Source organism: Ornithodoros turicata, chromosome 8 (assembly GCF_037126465.1).
Source record: "Ornithodoros turicata isolate Travis chromosome 8, ASM3712646v1, whole genome shotgun sequence".
NCBI classification, from domain to species: domain Eukaryota; kingdom Metazoa; phylum Arthropoda; class Arachnida; order Ixodida; family Argasidae; genus Ornithodoros; species Ornithodoros turicata.
The window spans coordinates 37,674,982-37,695,055 of record NC_088208.1 but is presented as its reverse complement, the minus strand read 5'-3'; the positions used below and the strand labels follow the sequence as shown (position 1 = coordinate 37,695,055).

General features: G+C 47.2%; 2 protein-coding genes across 2 annotated transcripts in view; both read left to right on the top strand.

Moving 5' to 3' along the window:
- The window catches only part of LOC135367228 (unconventional myosin ID-like), a 50,414-nt gene extending 43,290 nt beyond the window's left edge, over positions 1–7,124 (top strand). The window contains exons 16-22 of the mRNA XM_064600389.1: positions 2,207–2,328; positions 2,398–2,499; positions 4,013–4,157; positions 4,533–4,634; positions 4,819–4,932; positions 5,055–5,212; positions 5,975–7,124. Of these exons, the coding sequence (XP_064456459.1) occupies positions 2,207–2,328; positions 2,398–2,499; positions 4,013–4,157; positions 4,533–4,634; positions 4,819–4,932; positions 5,055–5,212; positions 5,975–6,140 (909 nt within the window). The 3' untranslated portion in view covers positions 6,141–7,124. The remainder of the gene's footprint in view (positions 1–2,206; positions 2,329–2,397; positions 2,500–4,012; positions 4,158–4,532; positions 4,635–4,818; positions 4,933–5,054; positions 5,213–5,974) is intronic.
- Positions 7,125–9,504: 2,380 nt separating this feature from the next.
- LOC135366244 (uncharacterized) lies at positions 9,505–13,192 on the top strand. The gene is made up of 2 exons (XM_064598916.1): positions 9,505–9,738; positions 12,606–13,192. Exons 1-2 carry the CDS (start codon positions 9,670–9,672, stop codon positions 13,068–13,070), a joined length of 534 nt encoding a protein of 177 aa, XP_064454986.1. The 5' UTR covers positions 9,505–9,669; the 3' UTR covers positions 13,071–13,192.
- The last annotated feature ends 6,882 nt before the right edge of the window (positions 13,193–20,074 follow it).

Here is a 20,074-nt window from a genome sequence, read left to right as displayed (position 1 = left end):
CGTCGACCAATGAGGCCTTCGGCGGACCCCGGAGGCGCCATTTTGAAAAAGAAACGAGCAAACATGGTCGGTGGATTCGAAAGATTCGATTCGCCGTTTTGGGCATTGGGATTCGGATTCCCGAATCTCGAATCCCTGTCTAGGATTCGTGGATTCGTAGGAGTCGTGATTGGCACATCCCTAGCTGAAATAAATGTCACCTCCTTATTGGCAAATACTGTGATTGTTAAGAGGGTTGAGCTTCGTTCATGAGCGCTTGTCCCTCGTGTACAGCCCACTATTTATACTACTTTGGCTACTCGAAGCGGAGTTAACCGTACTGCCGCTTCGACTGGCCGAGCGGGAGGAGAGCTAGCTTGGCGCAGAGCAGAAATACAGGGGGAATGGTGTTTCGGCATTCTCATTCCACTAAGAAGCATGCCCGTTGTCGTGCGCAGGAGGGTGCTCAAGTGAGCTGGCGCTATCAACGCAGCACTTGTTTGTGTTTTTGACGATCATACATGCTTGGTGCGTTCTAGTAGACATTGCCGAAAAAATCGATATCATCGTCCCGTTGGAACGCACCTGGAAATAAACGATTGTGCATCCGAACCGGTCATCCGTAGCGCGCTATTGTTTGAGTGAATGAAATGATAACTGCATTTTGTGGCAAATTTATTCAGCTCACAATAAAGCGGAATGCGAAAACGCTGGTAATGATTACGAATGGTGCTATGGAAACTGTGTTGATGAGTATTGAAGCAATAAAGAAACAAGAAACCACAGGACGGTTACGGTTGTGTAACGTGAATTTCAGAGATAGCACTGTAAGTCATTTTAGCTGTGTAGATCAAACAGTGCATGGCAAGTCAACGGCAGCGCCGTGAGATCATTCTTGAACCGCAAACAATCGCACACCGACCAACTGCACCCAAATGTGTTCTCACTGAATTGCCTCGTGAATTTGTTGCTCCTTCGGCTTTCACTTTGCCTTGACTCCTCTTTGCCTCCGCTGCGTACTGCAGGGTCTTGCCGCAGGGTCCGCATTGCTTCAGTGGCACGCACTGCTGGGTCTTCGCACCTATGTTATTTTGCCTCAGCTTGGACAGCACGCGCGTTGGGATCCTGACGTCATACTGTCTTGCCTGCGGCATCGGCTGCACAACAAGCTGGGTCTTCGTGAGCTCTCCGCTTCCGCTCGTGTTCGCGTGCTGCCGCAAAGCTTGTGCGTCAGCAGATCCCGGTTGGTGTCTGAAGCACTATCAAGGGTGTTTTATACTCAAGCGCCATGCTAGTGGATGGTAATGGTATGGAGGGCTAGACCTTAACCATAGTAATAGTAATAGCCATAGTAATGGTAATAGACAGTTACCATAGTAATTGGGCTTGCCCTCGCGTTGTCCTTCTCCTCCTCCTCGTCGTGGTCATTAATGGTACGCCATGCTGGTTGTTTTCGTCGTCACGAATACCGTGTTCGCTATTGCTTTCCGCGGACTACGCCACCTACGCCTAAAGCTCCCCGTACGCCGACGACGCCACGATCAAGGGAAACGGTGTAAAACGACTTTCACCGGGGCTGTGCCCCATCTCACGTCTTCTCGGAAGTTCTCGGAAGTCCGGCGTGTTTAGCACACAAATGTTGGTGCGCATGCTAACACACTGTTCATACGCAACAGCAACACGTAAACATGCTCACTTGCAACAGATCAGTGGGAACGGGAACACAGTAGAAGAGTTGGTGCTCCTGGTCTGCGCAAGGTACACTGTAGTTCGTTTAGAGAGTGGGCTGATCCTCTGAACTCATGATCTCGCTCCGGGCCAGGGGCGTGGTAGTTGACTTGCTGGGGCGCTGGGGCGCTAGGTGATCGTACAAAGATCCAGCACAAAATACATCAAATAATCCACATGAGAAACTTGTCACACCGTACACTAGCCTGCTCTTTACCTGGATGAGGTTTCCTTTTTTTCAATGAAATACCCCATACACTCGCAGCTATTGCCAAGCCAGCAGACACCACGGCAAGTGCTCGTAATCTTTGGCAGGAGGACCTTGCGTGATGAAGGCTGTTTTGCATAGATGAACGGCAGCACACTGTGAAAGTACCACACGACCGACAAGAAAAAGAATGTGATAACTATGCTACATTATTTAACAGTTGAACATGCTTTTTTCCCTTGATCTTTTGGGCGACTCACGTAAGCTTTATTGAACGTTATGAAATTTCAGATGTGGAGAGGTGCAATTGCCAGGATGCACTACCGAAAAATCAAAGCTGGACGCAAGATCCTGGCGCACTATCGCAAGTACCGGACAAGAAAGTACATCAGTGACTTGCGCGTGTGCTTTAGGTAACATTAATCTCACTTGTGTGTAATGCAACACGTTATGAGTTTTGAATGCGCGCCAATTTATCTAAGGAACGTGCATCAGATGGAAGACTACGGCAAGAACATCGCTTGGCCACCGCCCCCTTGTGTGGTCAAGGACGCTGTACCTGGCCTCAAGGTGATGTTTGCAAGGTGAGGTTATGTTTGAAAGTGTGAAGTGACGAACCGAAGTTAAACATTGAGTAAATTTCACGCTTGTAGTATAGACATGGTCCTGTAGATAGCCCCAGTATCTCATCATCCTTTCACTGTTTGTTAGCCATCTTTTCTTTTGTCATCTTTGTCTTTAATCTGTCTCGTCCTTCTTTCACAGTTTGTTGATCTAATCTTTACTTCCCAATTCTTTTATTTTCTTTTTTATTCATTTTCTTCTTCTTTCTTCACGTTCATTAATTTTCTTTTGTTGCGGAATAGCAAGCCAACGTCCCGTTTGGCTGAACTTTCCCCGTTTTTTCTCTTTCGTCTAATAAATAAATAATTCTTTGTTATCCCCCCCAATAAAAACTAACGTTTCTTCTTCTTCGCGTTACAAACAAACCTACATTTCATCCTCGTCGTATTGCACTTTATGTCTACGATGATGAGATCGCGTTCGTACATCTGGGGCGCGTTCCTCGCCACTTGGTAGCTTCGCGAATTCGCATTTGCTCCGCCTTCGGTGCGTGGAAGGCTGTTGAATGGTCGGGGGCGTGTTCACAGCCACGTCGCGGACATGCAAGTTTGCATTGAGTCCGCTTATCACCGTGCCAACAGGCGGGCCACGTGATGCGCCTCGCGGACTGAGCGCTAAGGAAGAATTCCCTGCCAGTCCGTCCGCCTGTGATCGCCTACGTTGGGAGAGGAGATTGAGTGGCAAACACGACGTTCGCTTTCGAAATAAATCTTTATGTGCACTTAAATAAGAAAGTCACCGCTGATGACGACCAAGTGCGCATATACCTCACTCATGGGATGCCTTCACTACCATTTGAGGAAAACGGAATAAAGAGAGCCTGGTCACAAAAGTATTTCAAATTAATACTATTAGCTTTGTGATCCATGTGCTGATACTAAACTTGTACACCATTCAAGTAAGATGTGTATCGTGCCCTGTCCTGATCAATGGCATGGCTTCAATATGAAACGGAACCTCTATGAGATCTTCCACGCAGTAATTTCATGAAGGATTAGACATGGCGAATAATACAAAAACAGTCAATGGACGATATAGAGTAGAATGCTCTATTCTCTAGCTCGACTGTTGGCGTCGGCTTACGCTCATGGACTTGCACTATGGCCATTGGACAGCCCTTGATATAGCGCTGACGAGGGCGGAGCAAACGCGAACTTGCGAAGCTAAGAAGTGGCGAGGAACGTGCCCATGTGGATTGGTCCGAGAAGTTCTCAGGACGCCATCGTGCTACGATGAAGTTTCGTAATACTAGCGTAGAGGCAGGTGAGCTGGGGAGCGAACTTCATCCTGAGGAAGCCTGTGCGGTAGGTGACACAGGAAAACACTGTGGTGTGTGTGTTTTTCTTTTTCGCCCATCACTCAGGATTCCCTCCCAAACATTTCACCAACAAAGATATTGATTGGGGATACTATCACATGCAACTTCCATAAGCATTGGCAAGCATATCACAAAGCAACCAAACTATATTGCAGATGGCGAGGGTGCATGCTTCTACGCAAAGTCCCACGGACCGAATGGCCCCAGCTGCGACTGAAGGTGACCGCTGCAGATGTTCTCGCAGGACGACGACCCCACTGGGGGCTTTCGAGGACATGGCGAGGAAACTACCTTGCAGATGTAAGCATTCATCCTTCTGCAGCGATGTTTGCAATTAGAGCTGTTGCTTAGCCAGAAGCTCTTGATTGAATCGTAGACCTACACGAAAAATCGGACTGTCTGTGACAGCCACAGGAGTAGTTAGCAAAAGAGCAGGAGGTACCACCTGTGATAAAAACATTACCAACCACTTCCGATAGTATTGAGAAACAGCATCTTAACCTTATAACAAATCATTCTTCATGAGCATTAGGAGTCATCTCCCAGTTTTTTTTTTACTTTACTATTTTTTCTGAAGCAGTTACCAACATGAGGAGCCACCCTGAATGTTTTCTACCAGTCTTTATTGATTGACGATTATCTTTGTTCGTTGCAATGTTGTGTTTTCTTATCCAGACATCTGAAAACGACGCATGCCTACCATACATCACATCTGTCACTGGACTAAAGACAAAGGACAAGTTCGATAAGATCGTCTTCTCGAGCTTTGTGAAGAAGGTATGGGTTATCTCTGGTCCTCCTCCTCCTCCTCCTAATCCCAGAATGGTTGATTATCTTCATCGTGATATCCTTCACATCGGCCTCTGTCTATCAGTTGATGACAGGTGCCTCTACTGATCTCCAAGATTGCTGGTTTGAACCCACAGTTTAGGTTGATGCTGATACCTTTCTCTCTGATCAGGTAAACAAACACAATCAGCCAGCAGACAGGGTACTGGTGGTCACTGACACGGGCATCTACAAGTTAGATAACAAGAAGTTCAAGTCCCTACGTTCGGCTATTCCCATCACCGATGTGAGTATTCTCTGTGGTGCTCGTAAGCCTTTCCAAAAGCCTTTTTCTGTCAGTGCTTGCTCAGTCAAGTTGGAAAGGAGTGTACCAGATGCCAGGGCAAACTTGTGTGTGGATTGTTTCAGCTGACAGGAATCAGTGTAACCCCAGGAAATGATCAGTTAGCCGTTCTGCACCTTCGAGGCAACAACGACTTGGTCATCTGCCTGGTTAACTCAGCCTCACCATCGGATTCACATCGTGTTGGAGAGCTGGTGGGAACGGTTGTTAGGCAGTGGCAAAGGTGAGACAAAGAGAGACTGAAGAAAGGAGGAAGTTGACTGTAAAGAGTGGGAGGCCATCAGTAGTGGTAGATATACAGGGTGTATGCTATAAAAGGTCGGTCACATTTTCGTGCAAGAAGTGATACCTCCTTGATGCTATACCTCTATCACGAAAAGACTTCCTCTGCCTCAAAGTGAATAATTTATGCTCGAGGAACCTACGAAACGATTGTGGTTATCTAGCATGCACTGTGTAACAAAATAAATATGACCATGCAAACTTTCACCTCCATCTATCGGTATTGCGCATAGGAAACACATGAAGACGAAAGTTTCCGTGGCCGTGTTAATTTTATTACGCAATGAATGGTAACCACAATTTTTTCGTAGGTTTCTCTGGCATAAGTGATTCACTCTATGGCAGCACAAGTCCGTCTCTCAAATAGATATAGTGTCACGCGCGAAAATGTCACTGACCTTTTATAGCATACACCCAGTAGATAGTTAGGGGGAGCCTGCGATGACCTGTTACAACTCCCCCCCCCCCCCTTAAAAAAACGATTTAGTACAAAAAGATTTCGAGGGTTCCTGATGTTCCTTGATCCGGGACCATACAGCGATGTGTAACTACCATACATATTTTGCTCATCGTCGGTCGTATCAAACTATCCACAGGTTTCACAGTATTTCCGACATTGCTATGGAAGAACTTCCCGTTTGTCCTGATAAAGTGACCGCTTGTTGTTGATAGTGCAATATGCAATACTGCCTTGCCATTGCAGGACGCAAAGCAGAAACCTACGAGTGATGGTCTCAAACCAACCGCAGTGTATGCTGGGAGGAAAATCAAAAACAATATCCGTGGAAACGACGTCCAGTGTGACGACACCAACGTTCAAGAAGGCTGCCGCCAACTGCATACTTCTCCTGTGGCCATCCAGCTCCTGAGGTTACTGCAACGAACTGCTCAAAATCAAACATTCTGCACCACCTGTAGTTTGCAAGTCAGAAGGCAATGGTGTTATAATTGTATTTATATACTTTTAATTTACGAGCCTTTGCAAACTGATGCAATTCAAACTTGTCATTTTTTTTAGTCCGGCCCTAAAATGAGTTCGGGGTGGAATTCAGTGGCACGTTCAGTTGTGAGTGAGAGCTTTGGGTGTGTGAGAAAAACACATGACAACTTCATATTTTAGTTTTATTGACATTGTTTCTAACTTGTCATGTAAGAAAGACACTATGGAGCTTCTACTAAACAATTATTCACTGATGCAAAATAATTTCTTTCGATCGGTATGCTAGATAGCATTCGACAAACATCTATGCAGATGTGTGCTTTTTAGGGCCACTTGTATAGTGACACTAGCTTAGCTGGGAAGCATGAATGACAATTTGATGTGTCCGCATACTTAAATAGCGCTGTATAGTGTTTCGTGGAAATGCATGGAGCATGTGTACATAGATAGTTATTGAATGGGAACCAGAAAACGCCTCCTGTGTCTCCTGAAGTGCTCATGAAGGTCTTGCTTTGCACGTGAAAACGCTTGATGAAACATTATAGATAGCCTAAAACAATATGTATAGCTTTTTTTCGTGTGTAATATTGTTGCCTCTTTTATGTTGTTTTGGTTACAACATCAACAAAGTGTGCCTTTGACGTGCCGGAGGAATCTACGACGTTTCTCTAATGAATTAGAGAATTGCAAATGAATTGTGTAACATACATCAGTGCCAAACGTATATCGTTGCTGTATCGACTATAATGGTCAATACCACGTCGCGCTGTTGATGGGGTGTACGTGACATAGCCCTTTTCGAGAGCCTTGAATGCACTGTATTTTAATGAAATGTGTTGTGCAAATTTGTGACAACGAAGTTGTGCTTTGAACCCTCACGAGATGGAAGAGAGTAAAATATTATTTTACATAATGCCGAGTCCTCGAGTCCTTAAAAAAAAGGTGTTTGACTTACGTGTTTCCACCCACATTTCCGTGCGCATAATACATATACATAAACAGCGCACGCGATTTGTCTGCACGTCATACTGTTTCTTTCTTATTCCTGTACATATATCTGAAAAATATCCAGTCGTACCTGTGAAGGCAAACACAGTGAAGACAAATCTCGGCACAGTTACGCTGTGAAGTCTGCCCAGGACGAACGGTCCCCTCCACGAGCAACATGCCGCCACGCCGGCAGGCAGATTGCTCGGAAATAGCGAAATACGGAAATAGCATACCACCACCACTTCATACCCGTGTTCAACTTGAGAACGGCACTGCGCCTGAGAAATTATACTGCGCCGCCACCAGGGGCCGCCCACTGTGCTTCTATAATTTCGGTATCGGCGCACTACTCGTCGCGACGTAGAGTGATGCGGCTGGCGTTGCAGGCAATATGAACAAGCGTAGGGCGGGGCTTGAATGTGCTTCTTTAGATGAACACCGCTATAGAAACAGGCCAGGTCCTTCCCTAGGCAAGCGGGAGACTTCTCTATGAGGAACGTTCTCGTTGCATCTTTGTTGCATGAACATATATAGAAGAGCTTGCTATATACACTCGTCGTGTTTCGTCTGACGCGCGATTAGGCAGCCTGTTATGCTGTACGCATGAACATTTCTGTAGTTATATTGCTCCGTTATTACAGTTCGCATAATTACTTGTCATAACTTATGGGACAAGATATGACCCGTTTGGCCGTGCTTCCGTCCTGTTTACTTTCGGTAGTTACAGTACTTGTTGCCAAATGCTACACGCTCGATCTAAACGCGCCAGCGTTTGACAGCAGTGTGCATTTCCTTCGGTACTATACTCCTAATGCTTGTCTGTGACAAGACAAGACACCGTCATGATCACAACTGGCTGTGAAAATCTGAGCAAGGCCAGAGGTATAACTGAGTGGATACAACATTCGCACGTTGGTGGTTCTCCCATACCTGGTAGATTCTCCAGACTTGCCAGACGTGTAGTTTGCCCAGGTGGCATACTATTCCGTCCCACGCCTTCCTACTGTGCTCCCTCCGTTGTTGGTAGTCTTTGGGCTGTTCACAGTTGCTTCGCGGTGCTAATACGCAATAAAAGTACTTCAGGAAGGCTGCTTATCCGTCGTAAGGCACGACCAGGGAACGCTGTGCATGATGCCTGTCCGGCAGAGCTGAGCCCCAGTGTTTCAGCATCTGTATAGTTCGCCTTATCTTATTGCTTATCCTGGGTGTGATGTACGCTTTTACTTTGTTCTTCAACCTTGTTATCCCGACGGCGACGTCATGCAATTGAGGTCACTGTCAGCACTGACATCATGGGAGCCTTCGTGGTATGCACCGCTTCACAGCCTCTGGAGCATGGCCTTTGTACTCGCCAGGTCAGGTGAATCAACATTCACCTACTCCCACGGAACCACCACTGTGCCGCTCTTATAGTCCCCTCTAATGAAATTCAGGGCTTTAATCTTGAAATGTGATATCACTAACCTGGCACGTGCGAGTAACAGCGTACCACCAGTGATGAGTAACGGAAGTGGGCATGGCCCGTATCTTTGTCGGGTAACCATTGTGCTTACGACTACGAGACGAGATGCTTGACTAGGTTTGCTAAATTTTGAGCTAGCAGATGACGCACTTGGTAAGGTGCTAATAGTCAAGAAAGAATGGTTAGTATTTGATGTGAATGGCATTCTTGTTTGAAATGCGTTTCTTTGTAGCGTCCACACTATCGTGTCACTTAGTCATCGCTACAGATGTGTCATACACGTATCTAGCCAAGGAAAAAATGGTCAGGTAACCTTCACAGGTTACGACTGCGCCAAGAAGCTTTCCCGCGTGACACGGCCAGAACCATTCACTGCGTACGGCGTCGTGGATGGCGTCTACTGCCTACTTTGCTGACGTCTCACTGACTACAGGTTATCCTGTCTCAATTACTGAGAAGGCAGACAGCGCGTCTCTTGTACATAATACGCGAAGTGGCGTACACTCCACATTCAACAATTCAGAAGGCAGAACTATAGTCATATCCTTACCTGAAACTCCGTAAACCGGAAAAAGCTCGTTATCCAAAGCACGCGTCTGTTATCGCTACCGGTAATTCCGTCCTGACCCTTACCGACATCGATCTTCGTCCTGTCATACAGTCTCGTCTCTCCCTACATTAGCCTGGTTAAAATTGCAGGTACGCTGCACCACTGAATGGTGTGTACTGAACTTGCAATGGGGGGGGGGGGGGGGGGTTGGATGTCGAGCATCAGTGGTGACTACTCTATCCTTGCCAAGGAAACAAACTACAGCAGTAATCCTAGCGTCACCGTGCTGTCTTCTTGCGACACGCGAGGAGCAGACGTCGTCCGAAAACTTCCGATGCACGGCTGGTGAGCACCGAGGGCACGGTGCTGCCAACGGAACACTTTCCCCGGCGACACGCTAGGGTACACGTGCCCTATAAGAGTCCACATCCCTTCGTCTGTTGGCTTCTTCTGCTTATGATGTGGTCTTCGGGAACAGCCTGCGGTAGAAGGACGAAGAACATGACACTATGGATATTTGTCCAGGTAAGCACGATGCAATATCTCGTGGTACAAGACTTAGTAGGCAAGGTCTGATTTGAGGTGACTGGATTGTGGAGTCGGGTGAGCGTGCATTTCAGTTAGGCGTACCATTCCAACCTGATCGCTTACAAGATCAAGGTTTTGCACCCTATTATACACCGTTAGGTTCTGTCCCGAAATTGAAGTATTGTAGTGCAATCCTGGATAATCACTAGTCAAAAGATCCGTTGGTAAAGTAATGTTTGGATGCATGCGCGAATGTATGTACTGCGTATGTGTGCCTGCAGTCCTATCCTGCGGCATGTGCAGCATGTCGTCACACCATCATGGGCTGACTCACGTTACGTATAGTAGGTCTATTCCAATTTATTTGTGTCGCTATTATTGTTCTTACATTATTTGGTGTCGTTTTCGCACGCCGTACTCATGACCATTGTATTACTGGCCTTAAAGAAGGACTGTATGATAAGTAAAAGCGCTATGAGCTCTTCTTGAGGCCCTTTCCCGCTTGTGCCGCCGCCCGCGATATTCGGCAGGCAACTGAACGCCACCAGTTGTTCCGCCCTCTTCTTTCACTTGTGAGGTACAGCAAGGATCCAAACATACGACTGGTCAGTCTTGAGTGCGCTGTAACTGAACCTTTACAGTATTTTCTGATCGATGGTGCGCCTGCGTGATTCGACATCACTTGTACGCCGTGCCAGTATAGTGACAGCTCATCAAGTTAACCTAGGCAGCCTCGACAGCCATTGCAGCGGTTTTCAACAACTTGCGGGGTCCCACTCTCCTTAGGAGCCTGTGACATCGTGGATGGGACAGCGAAAGATCGGTGCCCCACATGAACCCTGTGACTGACTTTGACTGCCCCCGGAGCTTGATTGGTTTTACTTGTTTTTTAATTTTTTTTTTCAACTAAGGAATAGCGAGCCTGGCTGACTTTTCCTGCAAAATAAAGGGACTCCCCCCCTAGCTACCGTGTGCATGACCCATTCTTTCTAGCACTCCCTTGAAACTAACCGACGAGAAAACCGTGGCGTCGGCCGGCATCTCGGAGTGGTCTAAACTCAGCGCACGCTGTGGAATGAGGCAGAGGGGAGCCAGTGCTTTATATTTCGGAGAAGGGCCCCTTGATAACGCTGTCCGCCCCTGGGTGGGCCGTGTCTCTGAACGCGCGGCCTATAAAACGGTCGTCGGGGCAGCATCGCTTGCGGTACTGTCCCCGAGAAGAATTTTTCCTATCTCTGGGTGTTCCTTACTTGATGACAGTACACATCTGTGGGAGCCGGTACTTCATAGACGTCACAGGGACGTCATCACACTTACATGTACCCAAATCAGTTTCAATCACCATATGCCCAAATCATAATATGAAGTTATCCAGGATCGTGTTGGTCGAATCCACATGTTCTCAAATAGACCCTCGTCTTTTGCGGTTCTATAGTTTTCTTCGAAAATCAGGGCCAAAAATTAAGCTACTGCTTTTAACCTTTTTTCGGCTTTAAAATGCGGTGAAGTGGGTTGATACCAGGACGATCAGCAGATTTTTGTGTTGTAAAAAGGTTTGGCATTTTAGTTGAACACGAAATGCGGAACGGCTGTGCTGAATACAGATTACCGCTCTCCAGTGCCCGTATTGCCGGCTGAATTTTAGGTTTTTGGCGAGTCGAGGTTCTTCGAGCTTTGCCCTAGGTGACGAAGATGCAAATAAGGACGTACACACGGTTCCTGCCGCGCTTAACCCTGAAGCAATAGGGCTTTATTCGCAAACAGATGACGTCCACTGACAGATTTCGTTCTATAAGATGGACAATTGATCATTTCCTTCTGCCCAGGGGTTGCCTTTTGTATACTTGGCCGTTACTGAGAGGACACAAAGATGCATCACGTAACACTCGGACTCCGGAATTGCATCGCGTGCGGCGCGCGTACTTAGGACCGTGACGATAGGCGTCGCCTGCGAGTCTCCGGCTTCCACGGGACAATCAGATGTGTGCTCCACATTTCCGCCTCCCTGTATATTAAAATGGCAGCGTGCATTCAATTGCAGATTCCATACGAGCGGCGGGACGTCATCCTCCGGAACGGGAAACCGACTCAAAGGGAATCTCTTGATGCGGAGTCGACACGCACGTACTCGTAGGCAGCTTCCACGTTCCAAAAGCACGCTCTTATTTTTTGCTACAAACGTCGAGGTTGAATTAGGAGATTCGTTAGGGCGGCGCATGCGCCGTACTTGAACAGTCCGTTTGGTCAATAATTTAATTTCAACGCAGCATGCTGAATAAAAAAAAAAAGAGAAATGAAATGCATCCAGGGAAGTGGGTGACGTCCTAGTGTGCGCGTAACGAAAGATGCAAGGAATACATGCGCAGCGCTGCGTGGACCAACGGTGATATTTCCACACACTGCCGCGGTGTGGCGGCGTGCTTCGGGGAACGTGCATCCAGGGCCGACTTCACAGGGAACTGTGCAGACGTTTGTCTTTAAGCGTCTGAGGAAAAGCAGAACGATTTCTTTTTCTTTTTTTCTTATCAAGGACCAAGGAGGGGAACCCGAGACAGGGATGAAGAGACGACACAACAAATTCTCAAAGATTCTCTTTTTTCTATGAAACAGGAAAATGTCAATGTACGCGCCCCACCTACATCGTAATTTATCTCCGTTTATGTATGTCGGTTGCGGCATGATAGAGTGAAAGCCTATCAGATGAGATGCCGCCGAGATTTCGAGCAGGTGATTGTTTTTTTTTGTTTTCATTGGGCCTAGTATACAAGTAAAAGTTATGCACTGGCCCAGTACGGTACCAGCCAAATCACCGACAGCAAAACAGAAGAGAGTCAGGCGCTCTAATCACATTATCTGTCTTGCAGAATGCCCTCAACCACAAGCGAACTCTGTTCGCAGCGACGTTCCTGCTGTGCATTATCGGCGCCTCTGGGACTTCCTACGGTGCACCCGCTCGAAGACTTGACCACGGCCACGCAACGTACCGATACCGAGATCATTATATGCCGGCACGTCGGAGCGACCATCACAAATACTACGCTGAGAAGTACTACGATGACTATGGCAAGCACGACTTTGAGTTTCTGCTTCCGCTGCTGCTTTTGTTGCTCGCCCCGCTGGCTGTCGGTGCTTTCTTGCTCCCGGTCACAGCTTCTCTGATGACCAACACGCTGTTTCTCGTGAACGGCGTCGGACCAGCAGCAGCTATTCAAGGTCGTCGACGCAGAGAAGTCAAGGAGGACCTTAGCCTGGACCTCGTGGACGCAATGGAAAAATTTGAAAAAGCGATGGAGAAATATGGTTTGTTACCTGACTCTGCGGCAGGCTGAAAACGTGCTGAAGGAGCTTGAGGGCAATTGTGGATGAAAGTTTGACGTTTGAATGTGTGTTTCCGACGAGCATGGACATCGGAATTGTACTTGGGTAATAAACACAACACTTGGGGCTCGAACTGATGTTCTTATATGCATTGTGGTGATCGAATACATTGAAGTCTTTATAAATAAGTTTTGTGGCGGCTAGGTTGCACCTGTTGCATATAACGCACGCGCGGCCTTCTGCACTGTTCCCTGCACACGGCAGTTGTCTTGTTAAGTATTTTCAAAATATCGTGTCATAAACGAATTGTATAAATCGTATTCATCTCATTTTGTTGTTCTGTTCAGCCACCGGTACCCAGTAGCCTTTAAAGAAGCGATTGCTGATATTCTTCTATAGGATACCCATGGGTGACGGCAACGAACTCGATGACAGTCGGATGATATCCACCCTTGGATAGCATGTCGTCTATTCTTTGCCGGTCACAGCACGGTCTCGTGCCGAGGCGCTGCGTGACCCTAGACGTAACCGGAGGGAATCTCCGGTGTTCTAGCGCAGAGCGTCTTCTTCTAACCCAGCGGTGCAGAGCGTGTTGCTCCTGAATCTGGGGCGGGAATATCAATGGGAAGGAATGCTATTTCAAGAGGGTCAAGAGCTGGCGCTAGTTAGCTATAGGTTCTCGTGTGATTGCAGAAATTCGCTTTTCAGAAACAGGGTTTGAAGCAGGAGAGGTAAGGAAAGTGGTGGGGCTGAAGAACTGAACTGTGCGGTGATGACTCATAGGGGAGTATGTGGCAGCGGTTGCAGGAACAAATCCAGATGGGAGAACGACAGGCTGATGAAAAGTAGAAGTCGCCTAAGTACTTTGTCTCTCAATAAGCTATTCGTCCGTGGTTACCACAGGGATGGCCTAGCTACCATGTAAACCACTCGTAAATTCATGAACGATAGCGTGTCACACGAGCGCAATGCATTCTGAACAGATCTTGGTCACCGGTCATTGCAACCGCCAACGTACGCGTGACGATAAAAATAGTGGCTCCAACGATCGAACGAAAAATCGTGCGTCAGCTGTTGTAACCGTGGTTCCACGGGCATGGCTAAAACTACCGATGGATGGATTACATTGGTGAACGGCATAGTTATCGTGTCGTCTTCGACGCAGTAAAGACATGAGGACGTGATCAGTCCTTTACAGGCGAAAGGGCAGCGCTGAGGAACAGTGACGACGGGTGTGTTAAGGTTTATGTTGGAATCGACGGAGAGTGCTGCAAGGCACGCCAGTCCACGGTGGTCAATAACTTTCGTTGAGAAGGACCGGATCCCTCTGCGTGGTGACGAGGTAAGCTTGAGAAGAGAATTTCATCCGTACTTTAGACAACAAAGTACCCCGTGATCCTTCAGGAAGCTCTGCCCTAAAATTATGTCATCTGAGTATGAGGCAAGGGCGACAAATTATACGAGGTACTGCACAGCGTCTGTAAAAATGTGGGCGGAGCTCTATACGATAGGAAGAACAGCTGTCCCTGTTCAGCTGGGTTCAGATTTTCCGCAAAAATTTGCTGTTTTCCGAGGTCACAGAGATGGCAGCGCCTCTGTCGAATAGAGCGGGGATACGTGATGAAGGTCTTATACTTATATGACATTGCCATGACAGGCACGTGTTTCAGCATGAGACAGATGTCTAGTGATGCGACAATCGCGAACAGGGGTACTTTCAAGGCTGTTGGTTGCCGCAAAAGACGCTACAGGTTTTTTATGACCCTACATTCTGCCCTACATCCTGGGTAGTCATCAGACCCCTCTTGCTGTAGTGCGGCCCTCACAAAGAAAGGCGAACGAAGTCAACCGTTCTCCACCGCCCTCAAGATATAGTCCTGCGTTTTACTGTGGGCATTTTTGTGAAGGGACGACAGGGTAAATTTACCTTGGAAGTCCTCTGGTGGCTTTTTTGGGGAGCGAAGAAGACCGCGACAAACTTGTCGCTCGAGGTATGACATATTCCATTCCGAGCTGCCGCTGGATAAAAACCGTTGCGACTGATTCAAAGGCTCACCATCGTATTCTCGCTTCTCCCTCAGGGATCGCTCGCGTTTAGTGCTCCTTCAAGCGGCATTGTCTTTCCGCCACATTCTCGTTTCGTCTTCAGGGATCCCTAGCTCAAGAACCTCCGGGCGACGGGCCCCCAAGGGCGACGGTGCAACATCGTTGTTGAGTTTGTGGGATACATCGTGACGTTAAGAACAGACAACTACTTGAGTTACTGCAATAATATTTGACAAAATTACTGAGGTTGAAACTGGCTACAAGGTGGCCCACAGAAACGGCAATCTCGTTGTCTGTATGATGACACTCGCTGTGATATGAGCGTGCCGGACAGCCGTGGACGTTGGCCATGGGAGGCGTGCTATAGAGCGCGTGCCCAAGAAGCACGCGTAATCTTTTCCGAAATAAAGGAAATTGGAGAAGATTTACGCGTAACTTGTGTCAGCCTATTGTGTGGCGACATGCTGTACGTGGCTCATGGGAGGACTGCGGATAATTTGGACAATCTGGGGTTCTTATGACGTACGCGGGAAATCTCCTACACACCGTACTGCCAGCAATGTTAACATCTCCCACATCTCCACCGTCCCCGGCCGGATTTCCGAAATACTCTTCCACCAGCCAAACTGTGCATTTGTAGTTTTGCACATCCCAGTGGAACCAAGCTTACAACAGATTACGCATGTTTTTTCCCGGCGATCGTGGGCACCGCCATTTTTATTGTCAGGTGCACGTTGACGGTTACAATGACCTGTGTCTAAGATCTGCCCAGAATGCACTGCGTTCGTGTGGCATGCTATCCTTTATAAATCGATGCACGGCAGGCCACCCCTGTGATAACAACGAACGAACAGTTTATATTGAGCGACAAAGTACTTAGGTAACTTCTGTATACTTTTCCTGGCCAGAAGCAAGACATCCCCAGCTTTTGTGGACAGCGACGCCTTGCGCCCTCTCGCGGTCGTTGTGTGAAACTTGCAGTTCAAACAATAGGCACGAAAGCAGGGTCTGTGTGCAGATTGAAAAGGGTTTTCAATCTGCAAACACTTTTCAATCTGCACACAGAACCTGTCTTCTTTTGGTAGGGGCACTTTGATAGATTAGCAATGTGTTTTTAAGCAATAACTTTTTTGTGTCGCGCAAGTTGATTAGTTGATGTATGTTTCTATACATGTTAAAACTAGTAGCACTACGTTAGGTAAGAAATACTTTTAGCTCACCATAGTCACACTATCATGCAGTATCACTACGAGTCCACACTTTTGCCGTGAATGATCATCATCGCTGTGGCGCTCGGTATCTTCCAGCACGAATATAACTTTACTGCATAATCTTTCACGACACAATTCCCGCGATCTTGCAGTCTACGAACAACTCGTTCATTACCAGAGCGAAGAGAATTCAAAGACAGTGCCCTGAGAGAGAGAGTAACCGTCAAGTCGCTGACACTGCATCAGTTGCCAAGTAGGTGCATCTTATGACAGCACCCATTCACCACTCCAGAGGGCGGTGCTGTTGAAAGTGACGCTTTCTCGCTTGTCGATGCACCCGTCAAAGCACGTCAAGCTCCGGTAGTTACGCGATACTCGGTCAACCATAGGCGCACCCCCCTGTGTCACATGTATGAACTATATATACAGGGTCTGCAACATGTCAAAGTGAATCAGACGGTGAGACACTTTCTGCTGTCGCGGTCTTGGAGTTGGGTGCGCTGCCCTCTCACTTTTGAAAAGTGCTGTGTACTGCCAGACAGGTGAGTTCTTTGAAGGAATCTTCTCGAAACCCTAAGCCCTCATCCGGGACATCCCGGGAGCTTCGATCCATCATAGGCTGTTTTCTTCATTTCTATGTTTAATGTGAGATAAGGAGTTATCGTGCTTCGATATGGTAGCTTTTCCTTAATTGGACCTTCTCTTTTTTTGCATGCTTTCTGTGTGCTTCTAGGTTGATATTCTCAATCGCCGCGTTAAAACCGTGAATGTCGACTATAAGGACGGCAACATAACCATACCATACCCATACCATAACCATAACGGCATATCGGCAGCATAACCATAAGGACGGCAGCTCCAGGTCACATTGTGTACAGGCTTTAATCTCCAATGTCCGCTAAGGTAGCGATTCCATGATAGCGAAACCCCGGAACGAGGAACAAAGAGGGACATGCTCGCCACAACGAGTGTGTGTATGTTCCTCCTTGTTCCCCATTTCGGGGGTTTCGTTACCGTTGATACATTTATCACCAGCTCGCTTACCGCCCCCGCCCCCTGGTGGTCTTTGTCTCTGAACGCGCGGCCTATTAAACAGTCGTCGGGTTAGTACCTGTTGCTGTGCTGTTCCCGGGAAGAATTTAAAAAAAAATCCTTTCACTAGATAATCCAGCGACGGATTCTATATCCTGGTAGCAGGGAGTCAGAACATGGTTGCTTCATTCATTCCACGCGAAGCGGTTGAGGTTATAGTAGTATCCACTAGTTGTCTACTGGTCCTATCCACCACTCTACGATTCATCACAAGTAACTGAAGCACATGGGTGTTTCGGCACACCAGGAGAAGCTACGCTGTGGAATAATTTTTACTAACATAGCAGTACACATTCTAAGCACCGAAAAGCGCTGGTAACATTGGTGTGCGTTATATTAGTATCATCTCCTCCAGCTTAGTCTTGATATCCATCCCAGTATAAAGCGAATGTTACTCCTGTATTCTCTACAGACATGGGTATTGTGTTGCGTCGCTTGTTGGTTATTGTCGAGCATCTAGTACGCAAATAAATCGATCCACGTTATGAATGCGTGCGCAATGTACACAAGGACCCTTTGTCTGCATTGTCCCAGTGAGACAGTGGCCTGAATCAGGACCGTGAATCGTGCAAGAATGGTTGACAAACATAGCAGACGACGCGTCACCTGCTATGCTCAGTGTTGCATGAGAGATCTCTGTATGCAGACGGCGCTCCAATGTATGACGTCAGCTTCTGTTTCATAAAACCACAACTGCGGAACGGTCTTATGTAAACTCCCCGATCTAGACCTCGAGGCTTTGTGTCACTGACCTCTGTGGTAAACAAGGTCATATCGGATCACGTTTGTTTGAGCGTGCACTGTGTCATATGTGTGGTACGGTAGGCTAACGCGAACTAACAGACGACTTTCGTGCGCATAATTGGTGATAGCCGAGTAGTCTTGTAACGGCGCAATCGTAACTAAGTAGGCGGACCAAATAAGTACAACGTCTGAATTTAAATGGCATAAAGCCAGGAAAGTGCTCATATTTCTCGTCATGAACATATCGAGCCTGCGAGACTGAGTATAACAGAGCGAGGACCACTAGACGCCGAAACCGGACATCAAAATTGGTGTCCTTTGAATAGTGGGCAGACCTCGTGATTATGCTGGATGAGTGGTATGCATTTGAAAACAAGAATTTCAGCTTTCATTCCCCGTATAATCATTTCCTGCCCTGGTACTACCCTACCCCACCCTGTTAATGTCTTGCCCTGGCATCATGATACTTCTGTACAGCGACTATTCATTAGCAGACGAACATCATCTCGTTTCCTTCATCTTTCATTCCTTATCTTCTGCTTTAATTCACCTAAGTGTGCGTCCATACATTGCAGACGACACCAGTACAGCATGGCCACGGTATACAGTCTACTGACAGCAGCGGTTATCCTCGCAACAGCTACGTTAACGACAGCATCCAAAGTTTTGTTGCGACACGACCGCTCTCTGGAATACATCCCTGGCATCGGATTGGTGGAACCACACGCTCTCTTCCTGATTGCAGCCCTGCCATTGGCTGTCATCTTTTCTGTGTTTTGGCTAGTGGTGCCCATATGGCTCAAGCTTGTGCACTTCTCGTTGCTCATAGGAGCCGTGCCTGGGGCAGGACTACCTCCTCCCGTACATCCTGCTGGGCGCAGAAGGCGGGACCTACATGATCTTACATTTCGTGCACTTCGAGCCCTCGATGAAAGTAGGCAAAAGTATTCGCCTCTGCTTAAACACTTCCGGGATGTTGATCATCTACGTAGAAAATCTGATACAGCTGAAAATCTTCACTCAGCTGCTGAGTGAAGCTGAGAAGTCAAGACGCTGTCGTGGCTTCGTGCATGAAGAACGTCTTGTGTGCTGACTATTGACTATTTCGAAGTGCTTCCACAAGAATGCTCCAGGCAATGCTTCAAGTTAAGGAGGATATGTAAATAATGTTCTTTTCTGTTGTTTTTATTAAAATACGGCAATATCATGAATTTCATCTAAATGTTTTTGCATTTAAGGCTCCTTGTGTCAGCTTGTCGTTATGAAAATGTAATGTAAACAAGTAAATGTAAGAAAGAATTGACGACAAAGACCAGGATATACCTTCGTTAGCATTAAGGCTTTGTCGTGTGGACTTCCGTTCAAATGTTGGAGTCAGCTTTTTCAATAGTGTGCCTGGAATCGGGGCGCCATTTTATGTAAGAGTTGCTGCAAAGCCTTGGTTGGCTTTTGTCCGGCTAAGTACCCATTCTGTAAATACACACGTACTAACGTCTTTGCCCAAATAAATTCCCTTATAATATCGGCAGTGCCTCTGACCCTCTGCATTTACGTGTGAAGCAGCCACAGGAAAATTTTCTGGGATCTTGGCGTTCTTGCCGGTGCGGCGGTGAGGTAGTCGGAATGTATAGCGGCATATGGTTGACAGAAATAGCGGTAAATATATGTATATTTACACATAAGAACATGGTTTATGACGAATCTCATTGCTATCCTGTTATATTGCTGTTCACCTTGCTCTAGGATTGGTGCACGTGGGTTGACCGACTGCAACGTCGGTGGGCTCAGGGAATCAACCTCACACTTGCCTCAACATGCCATTTTTATCATGCATAATCACCATGATGACTTCACACATGCATAAGCGTATGTTATCCACATGAATATTCACACCTGCATTTGCATAGTGTTGAAGACGCAGT

Excerpts from the sequence above, each read along its gene's own strand:
- LOC135366244 (XM_064598916.1), top strand. The coding sequence starts at position 9,670 with ATGATGTGGTCTTCGGGAACAGCCTGCGGTAGAAGGACGAAGAACATG. Across the intron at positions 9,739-12,605 it reads CACTATGGATATTTGTCCAG|AATGCCCTCAACCACAAGCG; the intron begins GTAAGCACGATG and ends TCTGTCTTGCAG.